Source organism: Mizuhopecten yessoensis, unplaced genomic scaffold, assembly GCF_002113885.1.
Source record: "Mizuhopecten yessoensis strain PY_sf001 unplaced genomic scaffold, ASM211388v2 scaffold11113, whole genome shotgun sequence".
Lineage (NCBI taxonomy): Eukaryota > Metazoa > Mollusca > Bivalvia > Pectinida > Pectinidae > Mizuhopecten > Mizuhopecten yessoensis.
In genome coordinates this window covers 528211-550945 of record NW_018408886.1, presented here as the reverse complement: position 1 = coordinate 550945, position 22735 = coordinate 528211, and the positions used below count along the sequence as shown (strand labels likewise).

Below are 22735 nucleotides of genomic sequence, written 5' to 3'. Positions count from 1 at the left end.
GTTTTCAAAACTCAATGAAATAATTGCAAAATTCAATTAAATTTACTAAACAACAATTACTTTCTGTGGAATTAACGAATCAAGATAAAATGTTACGAAACATATCCTATGATAACTCATATTAATGTGTTGTGACTTAATAGCTGACACTAATAGAACAATGTTTGGAGACACCGCTATATTCGATTAAATCATCGATATCATTGTTGTACTCACTTTGCTAGTGCCCAGGCATCGTTGATAATTTGGGCTCTGTTGGTGACGTGGATAACCTGAAAACAACATAAAATTGCAGGAAAAAGGAAATATATCCGTAGCCACATAATTATATTAGTTAAAAGATTCTTTTTAGAATTCATTTCTTGTTCGGTTTGGTTAAGTATTGTTAAACGTCCTATTAACAGCTATGGTCATTTTAGGGACGGCCTCCCCTGTGTTCTTGTAATGGTACCGCAAATCAAACAGAAGAGAAAATAAAAGACGATAATTAACAAATAGCAAGCGTGGAAATACATCAATAAGATCGGAGGAAACATAGAACCAGAACACAAGCCATCACGAACCTTTACACACACGGAGGTGAGAGCACGTGAGCTGAGAGGTTACGGATCCCCGACCACTAACACAAGCTTGAATAAGAAACTATTTTGACCTGTATGAAAAAAGCTAGCTTTGACAATTACTTCTGAAAAAACCCCAATACTTTTCCGTATTTTGGAATTTTATGGAAACATTATAAAGACCAATTTACAAAAACAAAAGACAAAAGTGTTCTGAAAGAAAAACATGCGACACAGCGAGACCTGGATTCGAACCTTGAAACTCCTATCACAATTCTTTCATTGACAAGTACAACTACAGTAATACCTATAACGAAATTAAGAAGAAGTTATTATACCTAAGAAAGCTACACTGGAGTTCTTGGTGTTTTGCAAGTACTCGGGCAGCGATCCTTAAATAGGATACTTAGTACATGAACCTTACATAATACATATATTTTACATAATGAGAATAAACCAACTTCTGATGCTACATGTGTATGTACAAACCGTGTGATGCTACATGTGTATGTACACACCGTGTGATGCTACATGTGTATGAACAAACCGTGTGGTCGGTCTTGATTGTTACATATGTATGTACAAACCGTGTGATCGGTCTTGAGTTGTTCGATAAGAGACCTCCAGTTCTGTGTATCGTAATTGACCCGATAGTAACCGTACTGCATCACGTTAGCCAGAACCCATCCGTTATCTGGCAGTGTAGAGTCTAGCGACATCTCTGTTTAGTAAGACATAGAACATAATATATTACAGCTGTAACATACTGGACAACATCGTGATCTAGATCGGGTAACGTGTATAAATATGGGTAAAAAAAACCAATTATTTTATTTAAAACGATTTTTCCATTTGCGAACTCAATTCAAGGCTAATGAACCTTTGAAAGAATAAGCAAGCTTGAAAATTAGTATACGCAATAGTTAAAATGGTTTAAATTATTTATTTTAAAATATCAAAATTTACATACAAAATACTAATATTACTTGAAAATACAATACACCAAATATCAAATAGTTGCGTATACATTTAATGACTTTTATGTTATTTAACTTATCAAACATAAGTGACAGTATAAACGAAGCTGTCAACAACTACTTTAACTGTAAGGGTGCGGGAACAGGGGCTAGATATGTGATGTGTGATCAACTGTATCACACGCTAGGGCTGTAAGGGTGCGGGAGCTAGATATGTGGTATGCGATCAACTGTAGCACACGCTAGGGCTGTAAGTGTGCGGGAGCTAGATATGTGGTGTGTGATCAACTGTAGCACACGCTAGGGCTGTAAGGGAGCAGGGGCTAGATATGTGGTATGGGATCAACTGTAGCACACGCTAGGGCTGTAAGGATGCGGGAGCTAGATATGTGGTATGTGATCAACTGTAGCACTACTTTAACTGTAAGGGTGTGGGAGCTAGATATGTGGTATGGGATCAACTGTAGCACACGCTAGGGCTGTAAGGATGCGGGAGCTACATATGTGGTATGTGATCAACTGTAGCACTACTTTAACGGTAAGGGTGTGGGAGCTAGATATGTGGTATGCGATCAACTGTAGCACCCGCTAGGGCTGTAAGGGTGCGGGAGCTAGATATCTGTAGCACTACTTTAACTGTAAGGGTGTGGCAGCTAGATATGTGGTATGGGATCAACTGTAGCACCCGCTAGGGATGTAAGGGTGCGGGAGCTAGATATGTGGTATGTAGATATGTGGTATGTGATCAACTGTAGGACACACTAGGGCTGTAAGGGTGCCGGACCTAGATATGTGGTATGTGATCAACTGTAGCACTACTTTAACGGTAAGGGTGTGGGAGCTAGATATGTGGTATGCGATCAACTGTAGCACACGCTAGGGCTGTAAGGGGGCGGGAGCTAGATATGGGGTATGGGAGCAACTGTAGCACACGCTAGGGCTGTAAGGGAGCGGGAGCTAGATATGTGGGATGGGATGAACTGTAGCACACGCTAGGGCTGTAAGGGAGCAGGGGCTAGATATGTGGGATGTGATCAACTGTAGCACACGCTAGGGCTGTACGGGTGCGGGAACTAGATATGTGGTGTGTGATCAACTGTAGCACACGCTAGGGCTGTTAGGGAGCAGGGGCTAGATATGTGCTATGTGATCAACTGTAGGACACACTAGGGCTGTAAGGGTGCGGGAGCTAGATATGCGGTATGGGATGAACTGTAGCACACGCTAGGGCTGTAAGGGTGCAGGAGCTAGATATGTGGTATGTGATCAACTGTAGCACACGCTAGGGCTGTTAGGGAGCAGGGGCTAGATATGTGGTATGTGATCAACTGTAGGACACACTAGGGCTGTAAGGGTGCGGGACCTAGATATGTGGTATGTGATCAACTGTAGCACACGCTAGGGCTGTAAGGGGGCGGGGGCTAGATATGTGGTATGGGATCAACTGTAGCACACACTAGGGCTGTAAGGGGGCGGGAGCTAGATATGGGGTATGGGAGCAACTGTAGCACACGCTAGGGCTGTAAGGATGCGGGAGCTAGATATGTGGTGTGTGATCAAGGGCTGTTAGGGAGCAGGGGCTAGATATGTGCTATGTGATCAACTGTAGGACACACTAGGGCTGTAAGGGTGCCGGACCTAGATATGTGGTATGTGATCAACTGTAGGACACACTAGGGCTGTAAGGGTGCGGGAGCTAGATCTGTGGTATGTGATCAACTGTAGCACACACTAGGGCTGCAAGGGTGCGGGAGCTAGATATGCGGTGTGTGATCAACTGTAGCACCCGCTAGGGCTGTACGGGTGCGGGAGCTAGATATGTGGTGGGTGATCAACTGTAGCACACGCTAGGACTGTAAGGTTGTGGGACCTAGATATGTGGTATGTGATCAAGTGTAGCACACGCTAGGGCTGTAAGGGTGCAGGAGCTAGATATGTGGTATGTGATCAACTGAAGCACACGCTAGGGCTGTAAGGGTGCGGGACCTAGATATTTGGTGTGTGATCAACTGTAGCACACGCTAAGACTGTAAGGGTGCGGGAGCTAGATATGCGGTGTGTGATCAACTGTAGCACGCGCTAGGGCTGTACGGGTGCGGGAGCTAGATATGTGGTGGGTGATCAACTGTAGCACACGCTAGGACTGTAAGGGTGCGGGAGCTAGATCTGTGGTATATGATCAACTGTAGCACACGCTAGGACTGTAAGGGTGCGGGAGCTAGATCTGTGGTATATGATCAACTGTAGCACACGCTAGGACTGTAAGGTAGGGGTGCGGGAGCTAGATATGTGGTATGGGATGAACTGTAGCACACGCTAGGGCTGTAAGGGAGCAGGGGCGAGGTATGTGGTATGTGATCAACTGTAGCACACCCTAGGGCTGTAAGGGTGCGGGAGCTAGATATGAGGTATGTGATCAACTGTAGCACACGCTAGGACTGTAAGGGTGCGGGAGCTAGATCTGTGGTATATGATCAACTGTAGCACACGCTAGGACTGTAAGGTAGGGGTGCGGGAGCTAGATATGTGGTATGGGATGAACTGTAGCACACGCTAGGGCTGTAAGGGTGCGGGATATAGATATGTGGTGTGTGATCAACTGTAGCACACGCTAAGACTGTAAGGGTGCGAGAGCTAGATATGTGGTGTGTGATCAACTGTATCACCAGCTAGGGCTGTAAGGGTGCGGGACCTAGATATGTGGTATATGATCAACTGTAGCACACACTAGGGCTGTAAGGGGGCGGGAGCTAGATATGGGGTATGGGAGCAACTGTAGCACACGCTAGGGCTGTAAGGGTGGGGGAGCGAGATATGTGGTATGTGATCAACTGTAGCAGACGCTAGGGCTGTACGGGTGCGGGAGCTAGATATGTGGTGGGTGATCAACTGTAGCACACGCTAGGACTGTAAGGTTGTGGGACCTAGATATGTGGTATGTGATCAAGTGTAGCACACGCTAGGGCTGTAAGGGTGCTGGAGCTAGATATGTGGTATGGGATCAACTGTAGCACCCGCTAGGGATGTAAGGGTGCGGGAGCTAGATGTGTGGTGTGTGATCAACTGTAGCACACGCTAGGGCGGTATGTGATCAACTGTAGCACACGCTAGGTCTGTAAGGTGGCGGGAGCTAGATATGTGGTATGTGATCAGCACACGCTAGGGCTGTAAGGGTGCGGGATATAGATATGTGGTGTGTGATCAACTGTAGCACACGCTAGGGCTGTAGGGGTGCAGGAGCTAGATATGTGGTGTGTGATCAACTGTAGCACACGCTAGGACTGTAAGGTAGCGGGAGCTAGATATATGGTATGTGATCAACTGTAGCACACTCTAGGGCTGTAAGGGTGCGGGACCTAGATATGTAGTATGTGATCAACTGTAGCACACACTAGGGCTGTAAGGGTGCGGGACCTAGATATGTGGTATGTGATCAACTGTAGCACAAGCTAGGGCTGTAAGGGTGCGGGAGCTAGATATGGGGTGTGTGATCAACTGTAGCACACTCTAGGGCTGTAAGGGTGCGGGAGCTAGATATGTGGTATGTTATCAACTGTAGCACACGCTAGGGCTGTAAGGGTGCTGGAGCTAGATCTGTGGTATGGGATCAACTGTAGCACACACTAGGGCTGTAAGGGTGCGGGACCTAGATATGTGGTGGGTGATCAACTGTAGCACACGCTAGGGCTGTAAGGGGGAGGGAGCAGGGGCTAGATATGTGGTATGTGATCATCTGTAGCACACGCTAGGGCTGTAAGAGTGCGGGAGCTAGATATGGGGTATGTGATCAACTGTAGCACTCACTAGGGCTGTAAGGGTGCGAGAGTTAGATATGTGGTATGTGATCAACTGTAGCAGACGCTAGGGCTGTACTGGTGCGGGAGCTAGATATGTGGTGTGTGATCAACTCTAGCACACGCTAGGGCTGTAAGGGTGCGGGACCTAGATCTGTGGTGTGTGATCAACTGTAGCACACGCTAGGGCTGTAGGGGTGCAGGAGCTAGATATGTGGTGTGTGATCAACTGTAGCACCCGCTAGGGCTGTAAGGGTGCGGGAGCTAGATATGGGGTATGTGATCAACTGTAGCACTCACTAGGGCTGTAAGGGTGCGAGAGTTAGATATGTGGTATGTGATCAACTGTAGCAGACGCTAGGGCTGTACGGGTGCGGGAGCTAGATATGTGGTGTGTGATCAACTCTAGCACACGCTAGGGCTGTAAGGGTGCGGGAGCAGGGGCTAGAGATGTGATATGTGATCATCTGTAGCACACGCTAGGGGATATGTGGTATGGGATCAACTGTAGCACACGCTAGGGCTGTAAGGGTGCTGGAGCTAGATCTGTGGTATGGGATCAACTGTAGCACACACTAGGGCTGTAAGGGTGCGGGAGCTAGATATGGGGTGTGTGATCAACTGTAGCACACTCTAGGGCTGTAAGGGTGCGGGAGCTAGATATGTAGTATGTGATCAACTGTAGCACACCCTAGGGCTGTAAGGGTGCGGGAGCTAGATATGTAGTATGTGATCAACTGTAGCACACACTAGGGCTGTAAGGGTGCGGGAGCTAGATATGGGGTGTGTGATCAACTGTAGCACACTCTAGGGCTGTAAGGGTGCGGGACCTAGATATGTGGTGGGTGATCAACTGTAGCACACGCTAGGGCTGTAAGGGTGCAGGACCTAGATATGTGGTATGTGATCAACTGTAGCACAAGCTAGGGCTGTAAGGGTGCGGGAGCTAGATATGTGGTATGTGATCTACTGTAGCACACGCTAGGGCTGTAAGGGTGCGGGAGCAGGGGCTAGATATGTGATATGTGATCATCTGTAGCCCACGCTAGGGCTGTAAGAGTGCGGGAGCAGGGGCTAGATATGTGGCATGTGATCAACTGTAGCACACGCTAGGGCTGTAAGTGTGCGGGAGCTAGATATGTGGTATGTGATCAACTGTAGCACATGCTAGGGCTGTAAGGGTGTGGGAGCAGGGGCTAGATATGTGATATGTGATCATGTGTAGCACACGCTAGGGCTGTAAGAGTGCGGGAGCGGGGGCTAGATATGGGGTATGTGATCAACTGTAGCACATGCTAGGGCTGTAAGGGTGCGGGAGCAGGGGCTAGATATGTGATATGTGATCATCTGTAGCACACGCTAGGGCTGTAAGAGTGCGGGAGCAGGGGCTAGATATGTGGTATGTGATCAACTGTAGCACACGCTAGTGCTGTAAGGGTGCGGGAGCAGGGGCTATATATGTGGTATGTGATCAACTGTAGCACACGCTAGGGCTGTAAGGGAACAGGGGCTAGATCTGTGGTATGTGATCAACTGTAGCACACGCTAGGGCTGATGTTGAATATTTGCTATTTCATTATACGCCGGCGACTTCGTAATGTCCGTCCCGTCTTCCGTTCGGAGGGTGTCGGATTCAAATCTCAGTCTGGTCCTCTATGCATTTTTCCGCTCTTGCTACATTGGGGCGTGTGATCAACCATTCTTTCTGGATACTGGGTTAATGCTTAGCAAGGGGATACTCGAACTTTGGTTGCAAAAGTGTTGTTTTCATTGACGCATTTTTAGAAAAAGGAGGTAGGAATGTAGCGGAATTGAACTTTGACGATCGCCAGCGACCAGGTAGCTCAATTGGAAGAGCGGCTGTCTAGAGTTCGGGGGGGGGGGCGACATTTGAATCCCGGTCTGGCCTAGAATTATTACATACGTATATAAACAAAAACTTTGTATTTAATTGCAAAGGTGTGTAGTACCCACCTTGTTCGTTTCCACCAAACAGGATTACGTCTGATGGTGTCGTGTCAAAGTTAGGATTATTACTAGTTGTTAGTGTGAGGGGAATGATCCACCTGTACCTGTCGAGGTATAATCGGGTGTTAACGGTAGGGATACATACGTAATTTTAATATTTAGTACATTAAAAGTTTGAATAGAATCTTCATACATATATATATTATAATAAAATATATAATATATACAACAAAATTGTCTGGAAATAGTTACAATCGATTTAACAAACTACTAATTCTGAACAGAGAACAGGTAAACGAAGTGAAAACATTAATATAAAATCGAGTTTTTAACAAGCAACGTTTGGTCATCCACACCTCAAAACCAGTAAATACCATTTACTTAGCTTGTAATTACTATTTTCTGTATCAAATATATTGTTTGTTGTTTGAACTGTAAGCGTTTGTTTTTTAAAACGATGCTCATTCAAACATTTAATTTGTAAGAAGGNGGTTAAAAAAAAAAAAAAAAAAAAAAAGAGAAAAAAAATATATTTACCCGTATTTTGATGTAAAGCGACCAGGATCCTTGGCATCTGGGTTTCGTAGGTAGCGCTTTTGTGTGACCTTGACCTTTCCACCACCTATCCGGGTCATACTGACCACGGGGAAGTTCATTTGTAGAGTCCAGGTATCCATTATAGCTTTAACATCCACCGGATGACCATCCAACAAAGTTTGCTAAAAAAAAAAACAAAAAAAAAACGTTTTTTTCCCCCATTGTAGTTGTTTTTATCGCAGTGTGCAGTTGTTCCTTTTTTACTTAGTATAAACTTGAGAGGGCAGATATTGTCCGTGCCATATATTACCGATAGATTCGGGGATGACTTGTATTAATCTTAAAAAATACACGCTCGAAAGAGCATTAATATAATGTACAATATCATCCACTCCATCATACATCGTTTATGAAGAGTCCGGGAAGCAAACTTGCCCGAATCTTTTATATCATTCTTAGTGTGGGATCAGCCTTTTCACAAAAAGGAGGAGTTTCCGGAAAAACGATAATTGAAATTAACATAAAGGTTTATGTAACATGTAACAAATTTATTCATTGAATCATGTACACATAAATATTGATAAATACTTATGTCCGCTGGGATATACGCGTTGCATGTAAGGTTATCAAACATATATTTTATTATTAGTGTGTATTTACTGTGGCAAATCTGTTATGCAGAAAAAGTGTATGTCGGGCGTTCATTTCAGAAAAAAATTAAGGACCGATATCTGTTAAAATGTCCCTGATTCACCATCAAAACAGTAGAGGTTGGGATGTTATAAGCCACCAGAAAGAAAACAAACAGGGTACAACATTGAGATTCTCCTTCGGCTAATGTTTAACAAGTACATACTAATGAAATTTAAGGGGAGCATGTGTGATTACTATTGAATGAATATCACTTACGTTCCCCATAGCGTACCAGAGGTCCTCGTGAACCGCATTAGCGTAAGACGCGCGTTCGAGGTATTTCTGAAAAAAAGAAGAGATATATATCATCAAAGAGTTTTTGTTTGTTTTTGGTTTACGACTTATTAACAGCTATGGTCATTTAAGGACGTGCCAGGTCTTCATAGTTGAGGAAAGCCGGAATTACCGGAGAAAAACCACCGACCCACGGCAGCATACCGCAACGTTAACTTATATGTTAATATAATATTTTCCATTTTTATTTTACTGACCTTTATTCCTCGTTTAAACGTATCGTCTCCAATGAAAAATCTCATCATACGAATGATGCTGGCTCCCTAAAAATAAATCATTTGTATTTGTATCTTAAGGTCTGATATATTGGCACGTTGTGAGAGAAGAGGGTAGAATGTGAAACGTAGCTCTATGAATATCTCATCTTCGCTATTTAACGATATCGATCCAATATACGTAATGGAGGTAGGTTATTATAACTCTTATATGTATCAGAATAGAATCATCTGTTGCAATTATCTTTCTTACGGTTTTTTTAACACATATAAAACTTGGCAAAAAAATGTATACCGATAAAGTTTTCCTAATAATGATACATGAAGTATGTAGTTACTCTAATTCATCATGTAAATTGCCTTATAGGTTGTGTTACTATCCTAACACAACATAATTGAAATTTTGGCTGATTTTGATGAATACATATTAACGAATAAGCTTTAATTCAAAGTTGTTAGTGATACGCAAACTGAAAGTTACGTATAAAGTTTCAAAAAGAAATTATATAAAACAAAAAAACGAAATTACTGTTAAAACTACAAGCATCATGAAATTTTAGGATACAACATTTAATTTATAAAGACATTTATTAATAGAATGGATAAGGGAGAGGAATTTACGTTAGCACTGGGTCTTTTATAATTAGTCTAGAATTGAAAATATTGTTTCAAATAATTACCTTTGAGTATGAAATTTTATCGAAGATTTCGTTGATCTGCGCTGGGTTTTTCACGGGGGCGTACATCGGGTGGGAGGATATCAGACCATCGAAATCCATGGAATCCTGGAGTTCTTTAACCACGAACTGGTCAAACTGGGGAAACAAAACAGAACTTACTGTTATAAGCCATCATTTAAAAAAATATACCAAGAAAATATGAAATACCAGGGACATGCTGGGCTTCCAAGCTATGTGGATGCTCCTAGCTATCGAGATTATATTCTGATATCATGCACGCCAGCATGTGCATTTTAAATTCCAACCAGTGTTGCAATTCTGTAGTTTAAATGAAACTTTCTCTTGACATTCCATCTAAAATATTGATATATCAGATTATGAAAAACAACGTATTATTGCATATTTCTGTTAAGATTTTTATTGTATGGATTTATTCAGATGACAATATTTTTAATGGAACTCATTTAGTTATCGCTGCAATTTGTTTTTCAATTTTTCACTCAAATACTGTGTATCGGGACATGTTCGCCTAGTCAAACTTTTGCCCTCACCCATGAAATCAATTTTCGCCCTCCGTTAATTTCGCCTTTCAAATTTAATTACTATGTATGTTGTGTTGTTTACTTATATTGATATAATGATATGAATGCAGAAAAGGCGAAAATACAACTGCAGCGAAAGTTTCCCAGTTTATATTTATTTACCATTTTCCAATCGGGATGCATGTGATCTGCGCCAAGATGTTGGACGAACGTAGCGAAACCCTCGTTTAACCAGAGGTCATCCCACCAATTCATAGTCACAAGGTCACCAAACCACTGAAATAGTAACGGTTATCCAGTTAAAGAAAGTTCAGATTCGATTTTCAAAACATTAGCTTGATTTGAATATTTCAGTATTTAAATATTTCATATATTTCATTGTCATACGGGAATGTCATAAATATGGTACAACGCACGTGTAATAAAACCTACAGGTGCTGCGATTGGTCAAAACCGTGGGAGCATATTCCTACGCCACTACAGGTACTATTGTTATTTACTGTATCACATGATACATTTAGTGTTATCTTAAATGAAGTTGAAATGTTTGTGTTTTCTCGTTATTATCATTTTAATTGAATGTAAAACTGTTCATTATTATAACGAAAAACCTGGAACTACATTGCACTGCGATAAACAAAAATACAATAATTTGAGTACTTTGGTTTCGACCTAGAAAGAGTCAGCTTTTTGTTTCTGAAGTTTTTTCCGCAAAATATGAATGCTATGTGATAAATATGATAAATAGAATCTTACATTCGTGTCTATATTCCATATCTTATTTATTAAACTCGTTTGATAAATTCAGTATGATACGGACTCTCGTGTTAGATCCTTTATGTACCAACATGTAAATAACATAGTTAAAGAAAAAGTATAGGAATTAGGTAATAACACACGAGGTGTATTTCCTATGATTTACCTGATGTGCGAGTTCGTGTGTAATGGTTTCCGTTGTCCACTGTTTGTCTGAGGTAGAAGACACACCTTTCTTGTATAACATCGAATTCTCTCGGTATGTAATAAGTCCCCAGTTCTCCATAGCGCCCGCCGCAAAGTCCGGTATAGCGATCATGTCTAAAACAGGATTAATCATTAGAAACACGAAGAAGGAAGCTAATTTAATAAGTTTATACTGTACCATACGACCTATACATCCAATTAGGACTTGTATGTGGTATTAAAGGTCAAAACAATCCATATCAATAGTGTTAAAAAAATATTTAGACTTACAACAGTTATGTAAAATGTCTATAAAATACAACAATCTTTTAGTTAATTTGATATGATGAGCGGATAGGCCGTGCAGGTTTTATGAGTTATTTAAAAGGATGCAAAGTGTTCCGAAATTGTAGAAATGCAGGGTAATTGGGAAGGTGTCTGTCGCATACAATTTTGAAATCAGTTACTAGAATGAAAAGATATAAATCACATCGAATAAAGCACGAAGGAGATACTAATACTTTATATGACTGCATATAGAATTACTTGAACATTAGTTTAAACTACATTAAAAAAATGTTTACTAAGGTGTTCTTCTGCAGATTTAGTTAATTCACTTTGTCTATAATCACAATGAAACCTCAAATGAGAACATGTCTCATTCTTTATATAATTAACGTACCTTGTTTAGGCAAAGGAAACGCTATTCCAAAGAAATCCTCGTAAAATGTCAGTGTTTCTTTCCCGGTCTCCAATGCCATGTCGATCTGACTAACAGATTCAGGCCGGGCCCACGCTCCGTACTAAAAATCAATGATTAAGTACCTTACAAACAAATGTCTACAGTTCTGATCCCAGACTTCTAAACACAAAGAAAAAGTGGAATGAAAACAAAAGCATTAGTCATTTTATTTTTTGACTACATAACGAAAATCTGAAAGGCTTTAACTAGCATACTTTATTATACAACTTATTCAACTATGAATTTTAGTGACGGTAAAATGAACCTGAAAAACTTATATTAACCGAGGGAAAGCTAAGATCATAATGTTATATTTAGGTTCAAATCACATCATGTTTACCATCACAAAAGATCACAGGATCAAAACACTACGAATAAGTGGAATGGCAAAGGAGTAGGACATTCCTATACGTTGTATTTAGAAATTAATATGCATAGGAAAACCGATCTACATGTTTGTTTGAGATCTGGTCACGTGGACAGGGTAGTACAAAATGTTTGATGATATACATGTAAAGTGATTCCCCTAATTAACGTCTGTAATAAGTTTACATAGGAATAAATAACTTCACCGTCAATTACAGTGTTTACATTATCTTCTTATACAAATAACGGTTAAGGTCAAGGTTATACATGTCTAAATATATATAATAAAAAGGGATTAAATGTCCATGTGAAGGACACATATATATATATATATACATAAAGCGCTAGGGAAGTCAAAGAAACTCTTGTCTTATATTTATATATATATATATATAAATAATATAATGTAATGTGATTTGAGATTTGTAAACCTACCGTGATATTATGTTTCGTAGGTGCCGTTTTCCCCACGAAATCACTGATGACGAAGGCAAGTAAATATGTAGACATCTTTCTGGAAGTTTTATAGCGATCAGCCAGAAATCCGTTGGTTCTGTAAAATTATTATTTTCCCTGTCAGTACTGGTATGGACTTAAAGCATGAAACCAATAAACAGGAGAAGTCGTAGAAACGTTATAAACAAACGCATTGTCTTATTAATGACTAACAAATTAACAGTAAAGTACATATTTTTGTTTTAATGTTCATATCAATATGATATTGTATTTTTCACTTTCACACTTACAGAACGAAAATTTCTTTTTTTTCTATTCCATGTAACAACGTCATGGAAAAAAGTGGTTCTTATATATTTTGCTATGTTGCTATTTTTAAACATTATTGTATTATTCAAACGATATTTCAATGAATTATAGTTGAAAGGGTTACGGCGACATTAAGTGTCGTATATGTATTAAGGTAGGTGTTATGTCAGGCACTTGAAGTGTAACACGTGATAACGGTACTGTACTATATCAAATAAATATCATTACTGCAATCATCATAATCTCAATCATCATCAACAACAATTTTATCATTTTTATCATCATCAGCATCATCATCATCATTAACAACATCATCAGCATCATCATCATCATCATTAACAACATCAACAACATCATCATCATCATCATCGTTATCATCATCTGGAAGGAACAGCTTACCTATTCTCTGTACTTTGCTTGGGCATGTTTGATAAGGACATCAGATGGGGTTTTCGTAACAATGTCACTTGGAATGTTGCTTTCATGGCAGGTTCGTCAAAACAGGGGAACGCCTTCCTAGCGTCAGTGGGTTCCATCTGTGTTGTAGCCAGGTAGCTGTCATAAAGCAAACACACAAAAGCTAATCAGGTTCCAATAAAAGGTCAAGACAACAGGTAGATCAGTTTTACTAATTTCTATCTCATGTATTACGTTACTTACACGGTCTTATATCCCCTAACGTAAGACATAGGATATAAAATTAGTAACATTGTCGTCCTTCCTCATGCGTAAGAACAAGGATAGAGTTTTATATTGTCTTATTCCCAATGACGTAAAAAAAAATAAAACTAAAACAGAGAGCAACTCTTAATCTATTTACACTTCGAGTACCGACATGATCCGACATACCATTTTATATGATCTAAGGATGAGAGTAACCCTTACCCTACACTTAGTTCCGACATGATCCGACATACCATTCTATATGGTCTAAGGTTGAGAGTAACCCTTTACCCTACACTAAGTTCCGACATGATCCGACATACCATTCTATATGATCTAAGGTTGAGAGTAACCCTAACCCTACACTAAGTTCCGACATGATCTGATATCCCATTCATGTATGATGTAAGGTTGAGAGTAACCCTAACCCTACACTAAGTTCCGAGATGATCTGATATCCCATTCAAGTATGATCTAAGGTTGAGAGTAACCCTTTACCCTACACTAAGTTCCGACGTGATCCGACATACCATTCTATATGATCTAAGGTTGAGAGTAACCCTTTACCCTACACTTATTTCCGACATGATCCGACATACCATTCTAGATGATCTAAGGTTGAGAGTAACCCTTACCCTATACTTAGTTCCGACATGATCCGACATACCATTCTATATGATCTAAGATTGGGAGTAACCCTAACCCTACACTTAGTTCCAACATGATCTGATATCCCATTCAAGTATGATCTAAGGTTGAGAGTAACCCTAACCCTACACTAAGTTCCGACATGATCTGATATCCCATTCAAGTATGATGTAAGGTTGAGAGTAACCCTAACCCTACACTTAGTTCCGACATGATCTGATATCCCATTCAAGTATGATCTAGGTTGAGAGTAACCCTTACCCTACACTTAGTTCCGACATGATCTGACATACCATTCAAGTAAGAACTAAGATTGAGAGTAACCCTAACCCTAATGTCAGTACTTACATGGTCTTATTTCCTCTGGTGTAAGAACTAAGATAGAGTCCAGTCATGTCATCTTTAAGTGGTCCATCGAAATCCATCGATAGAACATATTTCGTGCTTGCCGTAAGGTTTGTATAGACAATCAAAAATTGTCTTTCTTCGTCATAACCTATCCTGGAGACACTTATACTTCTCTGTCCCTGTCCCTCCTCAGTCACCTTCACGCTTGTCTCCTTTATTTTCAGCTTGTTGATGTGGAGCGTGATGTTGTCAGTGGATACAGTACAATCCACGTGGATTTTAACGTTGCCGTAGAAACGAAAAGTGGACGGATCGACGCCGTACATATCGGGTTTGAGTTCGAGTTCGTAATGTTTCGGTATGACACTACGAGGCAGACGTACGTCTTTAACAATAACTGGTTCTATTGAAGTGGATACTCTCTGCAGCCATGCTTTTATTGTGTTGAAATTTTTTTCCATAAACTTTTGCTGGTTTTTGGTGTTTTCGACAGCTTGTGAGAAGGCCGTTGATCCCGTCCCAAGATCGGGGTGAGTGTCAATAAACGTCCTGAGCTGAAAACAAACACATGCGAGTTAGTCCGATGATTCAATATGTAAAGAGTTATATTACTATTTATGAATACATTATTTTGGCGTACCGACTATCAATTGTAACGGCGGCATTAAAAGAACCCATCCTCAAACTACCACCGTTTTCGAAAATGAAATCATAGTGGAGCTAATAATATACCTAGATACAAAACATGATGTAACTTGATTAGTATTTCAGTAACCGTTATGAACTAATCAAACCCTCGGTCTAATCAGTCAATCTGCTTAATCAAAATAATAATTTAATTTGCTATGTAAATATACTTGTTTGACTATTGACATATCATGCCGCCATTTTACTTTCGTTTTACCTTTATTTCATTAACGTACTAATAATATACAACATTTATATAGCGCCCTATCTAATTTGTAAAATTACTCTAAAGCGCTTTACAACACATGGATAATAGTATTAGTTATTATTGTGAATCAAAAACAAAGGCTTACAATCAAACAAATGAAGGGTGGCTTTTACATGACGTTTTTGCAAAAAGCAAAAGGCAAAAAAATACCTAATTGTTCTAGCGAAAATGTATTAACGCATAACGACGAATCGGTTTCATTGCTATTTTCTGTCACTATGTCTATCTATAACAAAATGACTAGCCCAACCCCTCCCCCTCCTTTAGCCAATCAGAGAACGTGGCGGTCATCTTGGATTGCCGTAAGGTCTATGTTTAAAATACAAGAATACAGTTATATGTATATATATGAGTTATTATCATCTAGCCCATTCTATCTAGCACATACAACGTTATAAAAAGAGAAATTTGAACTAACTATATTCATGGAATTTATACAATGCAACCTATACTAAGATTTCATAATTGAATACACTAATTATTACGTAAAACTATCCTTATTTATTATTAGACTTGCAATGTATCAGTCATACTTATTCCGTTATACGAGGTACATGTCGATTACGTGTTTACATTGAATTATAACTGTGACAATACATATATTAACGTGTTAAATGATTTCTGTCCCAATGCATAAACACAGTATCTTTTATTTATGTTCCGGTATAACTAGTGTCGGCAAGGACAGAAAATAGCTTATCAGTTAGCTAAGCTGTTCAGAGTGAACGCCTGTGATCAGAGGTACTGGGTCCAAATCTCGGCCTGGCCCGGTGCAATTTCACTCTCAGGACTCTGTCATTTGTTGCTTTGTTTCATTTTGATCACTTTTGAAAAAAAAATCCGCGAGGTACGGATATTTTACAAATGATTTATTAAAATCGTCTATATACAGGCAAAACGTTTGAAATTCATAGTTAAATGTTTGGCACTGGCACGAAATCCTTGAACACTTCATGTTTAGAGCAGGTTATAGAAAAGCTTATGTAAGCAAGGTAATTTTATCACTTACCCCCGCTTTTCTTTTCTTGAAAACGAATTGATTTTCGTTCACAGTCAATATTTTGAAATTTCAATTGAATATTCTTAAGACTTGAGTTATATATAGCTTATAAATAAAGTAACTTTCATTGGAAATTTGCAATTCTTTTTCTGAAAATAAATAGGAGGAAGTGGTTGCGAAAATGAATTATCTATTATATTCTACTATAGAGGAATGGGATATATTTATTAATCTAGCAAAACAAAACAAAATCACAAGCAAGTTTTTTACTGCATAAATAACTTAAATGTTAATACACACATTTTATTTGGATTTTCCTTTCATCTCATTTGAATGAATGTTTTAATGATATTGAATCATATCTCAAAAAAAATATTGAACAAGAAATCAAACTGGGTTTGCTTTAGATATGTCAGCCATCCATTTGGTATAATGTCTTCGTGAATGAATGTTGATTTAAAAGAGTTGAGTTATTGCGAAAGCAAATCAAAATGTTCAAAGTCATTGTTAAAACACTTCATAATGAATTTGAGATCCTCTGAGTATAAACTGATTCAGTAAAAGCGTTTTGTTAAGTGTTGATAATGCTATTTTATACGCAATCATTATAAATGTTTGATTATATATAATTGGTTTTCCGATATTTTACAGGTGTTTGAAAAAAATATCAGCTAACCGACTTTGCTAATTTTTGCAAATGAATTGTGAATCACTGTTCTATATGCTATTGGAAAAGCAAACCGTTTCACAAAACATCAATAATAAAATTAAAACTATAACACAATTACACACAACCATTTGAAGATTGAAACTCTACAGCAAAAATACACTTACCTTTTTAAGCTCGGTTTCAGTATTGAATGACTTTGTTAACGATGTAACGAGTTTGTCGAATGAAAACCACGCTCCACCAAAACTTGTGAATAATAAACACAGAAAGTCAATAATCTGCTAAGATATTATAAATATATATATACATAAATAAATAAATCGAAAATTTAAAAATGAAGCCTTTTTTTGTAAAGAGATCGAAAGACTCTAAATTTGCCTCGTTATAATAAATATATACATCAAAAGCCATTATATACACACAAGTAAGTGTGAATAACACAACACCGAAGCTTGTAAGTAAATAAACACAACGAATTATTTTAATTATATATATCTTAAGTAGTTTATACAGAAACAAATTAAAGTAAAACTTCATATTTGTAACATTTCGAATTTTGTTTTCAATATAATTACACAAACTGTTTTCTTCTTCCCTTCCTTAAATGATAATTTTGTGGCGTGTTTTAAATTTTAATAATAGATATTTTTGATTACCCGATCGGTCGTGAAAAGGTAAGGGAATACCTGCCCGACCAAGTGGGTTTTCTCCGGGTACTCCGATTCTTCCCACATTTAGATCCCCACCCCCGCGCTAACATCCGGGCCAACAAGAGTAAAAGTTAAAATAAATTGTTTCATAGTTGTTGTAAAATAAATAAAGTTAATAATAGACATTATTATTGAACAAACACCATATCGTCGTATTTTACCTGGCTCTGAGATATTTCCAGTTCTCCACCATGAACTCCCAGGCCATAGAGTTACCTATCTGGTTGTCCGACACGTGTATTATTACAGTCAATGTGTCCTGACTCCGTACATAAGTGGAATTCAACGCCATGTTCAGGTAGCTGTATAAACATAAGGTTCACCGTTATAACTGTTGTAGTTTTAAGCAGCAATTTGACACTTTTATTACAATCACTAAATATCGAATCACATATTTGAAAAGAGAGTAAGTCGTTAAATGCAGAACCCCAGAGAAATCAATCATTATTTTACTACACAATATGTCCTTCCCGTCCATGTCCATCTAGGACTTAGCAGTGGTACTAAACGCCAAAAGAATAAACATCCATGTCAAAAGTGTTTCAGACCATATGTGACAATACAGCAAATGGGGGAAGTGTTAACCAACCCCTTTATGACATTGCAGACAGTGTTATGTTGTTACGCCAAACGTGTAGAAAAGGGTTGAATGTATAAAACATAACACAAGATATGTTTATAATCATTCAGAAAAAATAAGAACATCGAAGGAATGCTTATGATTATCTTCGGTTAGATCATATGTGAGAATAGTATTACTTTTCGCCACATTTGGGTTGGCTTATTCGTGCTCTGTCCAACTATTAAACCCAGTTTTCTGATAACCTTACTCTAGACATAATTTCTGCAAAACATCAAACTTATCCATTATGGTCTATTGAATTAACAAAAATTCCACCCCTTGTTTCCGGGGTCTGGATACTTACAGTCTCAGTATCCATGGTTCCCTGGAACATGCCAACGTTCTTTGTATCAACGCTATCTGAGCTACATCAATGGTCTTTGTCAGTTGTTCTAGAGCAAAGTTCCAAGGTTCCCAGCCTCCGTCTGCTATTGCTGTACAGTAAACGGATTCCTGGACATCAGGGGGAATACTGAAAATACATGTTACCTTTTTATGATACACACTTCCTTTTAAAAGCGCTTTACACTAGGAAAAAAACCTAAAACAAAACGTTTGTATGGTGTTGAATCGTGATGTTTTAACTCTTGTATAACTCCAGACTCACAAAGCTCTACTTGTAAAATGTGCAACAGGACAGATATATAATGTGTCTACATGTCATGTTTCGAGATAAAAATCAAAAACAAAAACAAAAAAACAATTGCAATAAAAAGAAAATATTTCATATATTTTTCTTAATCTTTTTCTTTTTTTCTTAATTCTATTTCTAAGAAAGTCTTTCTTCTGTTGTTCAGATATCATTTTATTGCACTAGTGTTTTCATTAACCTCATAACAATATTTGCTAGATAAAAACCCATGGAATTGATAAGAAATTGCAATTAATTATAACCATATCGTCATTTAATAACAAAACTAAAACGGTCTAAGAAAATTTGAAAATTCACCGCCGAAATTATTAATGAAATTATTAATGATACATGATTTCTCATTAGGATTTTCTCTTTTAAAATATATCAAACGATATCGACAACCTTTGACAATTAGAATCAAACCTTACATAACAAATTACTAAAATGAAATGTTTACGTCAATAAAAACAGTGTCTAGCTTTTGGAGTCTTTACCGTTGCCTTATACGAGATGTTATAATCTGAAGAAAAAGGTACATATAAGACTTTTTTACTCTTACACCAAGAGAAGTTAATACAGTTTCGCATTGAATTAACCCTTATCACTACATAGTTACGGGTTAGTACTTAATTACAGTTGTGCAGTGTACTAACCCTACTTACTACAGACTTACGGGTTAGTACTTATCTAAATTTCCCTATTGTATTTACCCTAATCATTACAGACTTACGGGTTATTATCAGGGTCGTCCATCCACGTCTGGTATAAACTCTTCGAGTCTTCCACGCATGCCTCCACCCCATAGCTACATGCTGTGGCTACGATCTGAGACCTAAACAAGCTTTATTGATAAAACAGAAAATAAAATAATTAATGTTAAGTCGAACGTTGTGGCAATGCACGGGACTCACTGAATGGTCAATAGGGTTACATTTTTGTAATGTGATACGCTTTAATAAATTTCATATATATTTAATTTAACAAAACTTTATTCCTATTTGCAGAATAAATTTTATTTAAAACCCAGGAATCATTGATTAGTTTTTCTGCTCGTATGCAATTGTGAATTATATAAGATGTCATTTTTTTCTTTACAAATCCTTATATAAGCACTACCAGTAAATCTGCATTTGTAGTGATACGAAAGTGATTGGATACGTGTCACGTTCACGATTCTACTCTCACCTCCCATAACGTTGCAAAGATATTAAGAAGAAGATACGCGACTTCAGGTGTTGTTTTTACCGACAACACAAAAATTTCACTTTTGCAAAAAATGAATGAATGTTAAATGCATTACCCCAATAATAATCTATAAATATATGAATGTAAATACATGTACTTAACAGGTTTAAAAAATCGTACGAATTAAAATAGACTATATCCATATTTCTTTAGAAGCCAATATGTATTCAAATTTCGTTTAATCCCTTCATAACAAATACCTTACGAAATGATAATATATATATTAAGGATTAGTTACGGTAAACACTGAACTGACAAATACAACTTTTCCTGTATCCTGATCTACTTACGATTCCATGTGCGTTGAGTCTGGTTTGTGTAGCTTGATCTTTTCGTACGGTTGTGTCACTTTCTTTTTCATGAAGCTCTGTTATGCATCAGACAATAAAAATTAATAAAAATTAAAAAAAAAGAATATCGAAATTTCAATAAAACCATAATTTGAACTCAAAATCAATAAAACCATAATTTGAACTCAAAATCAATAAAACCATAATTTGAACTCAAAATCAATAAAACCATGTCAAAATATGAACAAATTAAAGATCTACAAGGAGACACTGGTGAAAGGACAAGAAGATGTACGATAAAAGGATAACCTAAAGACAACATGTCAGTGAATCCAATTAGGACTAATTACAGGTTTTAAAGGTCAAGAGAAGTAAATTCCATATCCAATTTAGATTAAGGTATTCTGGTTGACCAGCATTATTTCAGAAAAAGTGTAGACAGGGGATCTTCAACATTCTAGCCACCTTTTTCTCAAGCAAAAAGTTATAAAAGATGAATAGATTAGTGGGACAATTTTGTACTGCAAAATGTAAGTTTGTCCCAGCAAACCCTAGCTAGATAATAGGACAACAAAGTTAAAGATGGATTAACGAGGACAACTAGCTTAATAATGACTTGAACACTATTAGTGAAGACAACCAGATTGGCAGCTGCTGGATGTGAAATGACAACCAGATTAGCAGAGAACGGATTAACGCCAGAGTATTAATGGCTGGATTAGTTTGTTTTTAGATGCAGAAAGTCGAATATTTTACAGTACGAAAGGCCATAACACTCAAATTACCTGAAATTGACCATATGCGTCCGTCTTTGACAACATCGTATCCAAAAACTTAAGTTGTTGCTTTGCTGTCACCCAGACGACGTACTCCATTTCCTGATTCAGATATTCGAGAGCTTCTAGAGGTATCTCAATGTTTAGCTGATCAGATCTGTAAATCAAAACATACCATTGATTTTAACTGTTAATCTCGAAATCGAAAGCTTAATTCACACTTGAATTGCAATATTTCTTTTGCTTCGGTTTGTACAAACACAGAAGTTCACTAAAACTGCGAAATTTTGACGAAGTGATGTTGCGCAAATACAATTCGATCTGGAAAACCGCGACTTATTAGTCCGATGAAATTAAACACCTCTACAGTATTCCGTCTTTTCGTACTGCAGAGTTATCTGCTCTTGTGAGCAGGTATTGATTGTTACGTCATTGGTTTATGAGAGTAACGTCATCATTTTTTGGTAAAACGACGTAATTCTCTCCCACAAACCAATGACGTAACAATCAATACCTACTCACAAGAGAAGATAACTCTGCAATACGCAAAGACGGAATTGTCAGGAGGTACTCACCTTGCCAGATTCCAGGCGTCGTCAATAATCTGCCCTCTGTTGATGGTGGATATCGCCTACAACATAAGGTATAACACATATATAGAATCTGATCTCTGCAGGTGATTGGTGTCGCCTACAACATAAGGTATAATACATATATAGAATCTGATCTCCGCAGGTGATTGGTGTCGCCTACAGCATAAGGTATAACACATATATAGAATCTGATCTCTGCAGGTGATTGGTGTCGCTTACAACATAAGGTATAACACATATATAGAATCTGATCTCTGCAAAATAAATCAATGTTAGGATTACATCTCTGTTGTATACAAGTTAAGTTATGGAAATGCTTAAGCAGGATTTGACTTCTGTTGTTGATTGCTTTGCCTACAACATAAGTTAATTTATGAAAATATATGTAGAATCTGATATATATTGATAGTTGCTACCGCTTGCAAAATAAATCCATTTTTGACATTTGTAAAATCTTATCAGTGTTGATGAAGGGTATTGAATAAAATGTTTCGTCGATAATACCA

The 22735-nt window shown here is 38.1% G+C and overlaps 1 protein-coding gene across 6 annotated transcripts in view; it reads right to left on the bottom strand.

Moving 5' to 3' along the window:
• The window catches only part of LOC110466016, a 77429-nt gene that overhangs the window by 49191 nt on the left and 5503 nt on the right, over positions 1-22735 (bottom strand). For 5 of the 6 annotated variants that reach the window (XM_021522260.1, XM_021522256.1, XM_021522258.1 and 2 more), the window contains exons 7-27: positions 22212-22267; positions 21646-21793; positions 20861-20937; positions 20056-20166; positions 18996-19163; positions 18231-18371; positions 17524-17605; positions 16699-16713; positions 14735-15288; positions 13475-13630; positions 12746-12863; positions 11885-12005; positions 11183-11337; positions 10423-10536; positions 9719-9853; positions 9021-9086; positions 8746-8811; positions 7837-8018; positions 7306-7403; positions 1148-1281; positions 217-272 (exon numbers count right to left, since the gene is read on the bottom strand). In XM_021522260.1, coding sequence (XP_021377935.1) covers positions 217-272; positions 1148-1281; positions 7306-7403; positions 7837-8018; positions 8746-8811; positions 9021-9086; positions 9719-9853; positions 10423-10536; positions 11183-11337; positions 11885-12005; positions 12746-12863; positions 13475-13630; positions 14735-15288; positions 16699-16713; positions 17524-17605; positions 18231-18371; positions 18996-19163; positions 20056-20166; positions 20861-20937; positions 21646-21793; positions 22212-22267 — 2753 coding nt within the window. The remainder of the gene's footprint in view (positions 1-216; positions 273-1147; positions 1282-7305; positions 7404-7836; positions 8019-8745; positions 8812-9020; positions 9087-9718; positions 9854-10422; positions 10537-11182; positions 11338-11884; positions 12006-12745; positions 12864-13474; positions 13631-14734; positions 15289-16698; positions 16714-17523; positions 17606-18230; positions 18372-18995; positions 19164-20055; positions 20167-20860; positions 20938-21645; positions 21794-22211; positions 22268-22735) is intronic. The other variant, XM_021522262.1, reaches the window with a different exon arrangement.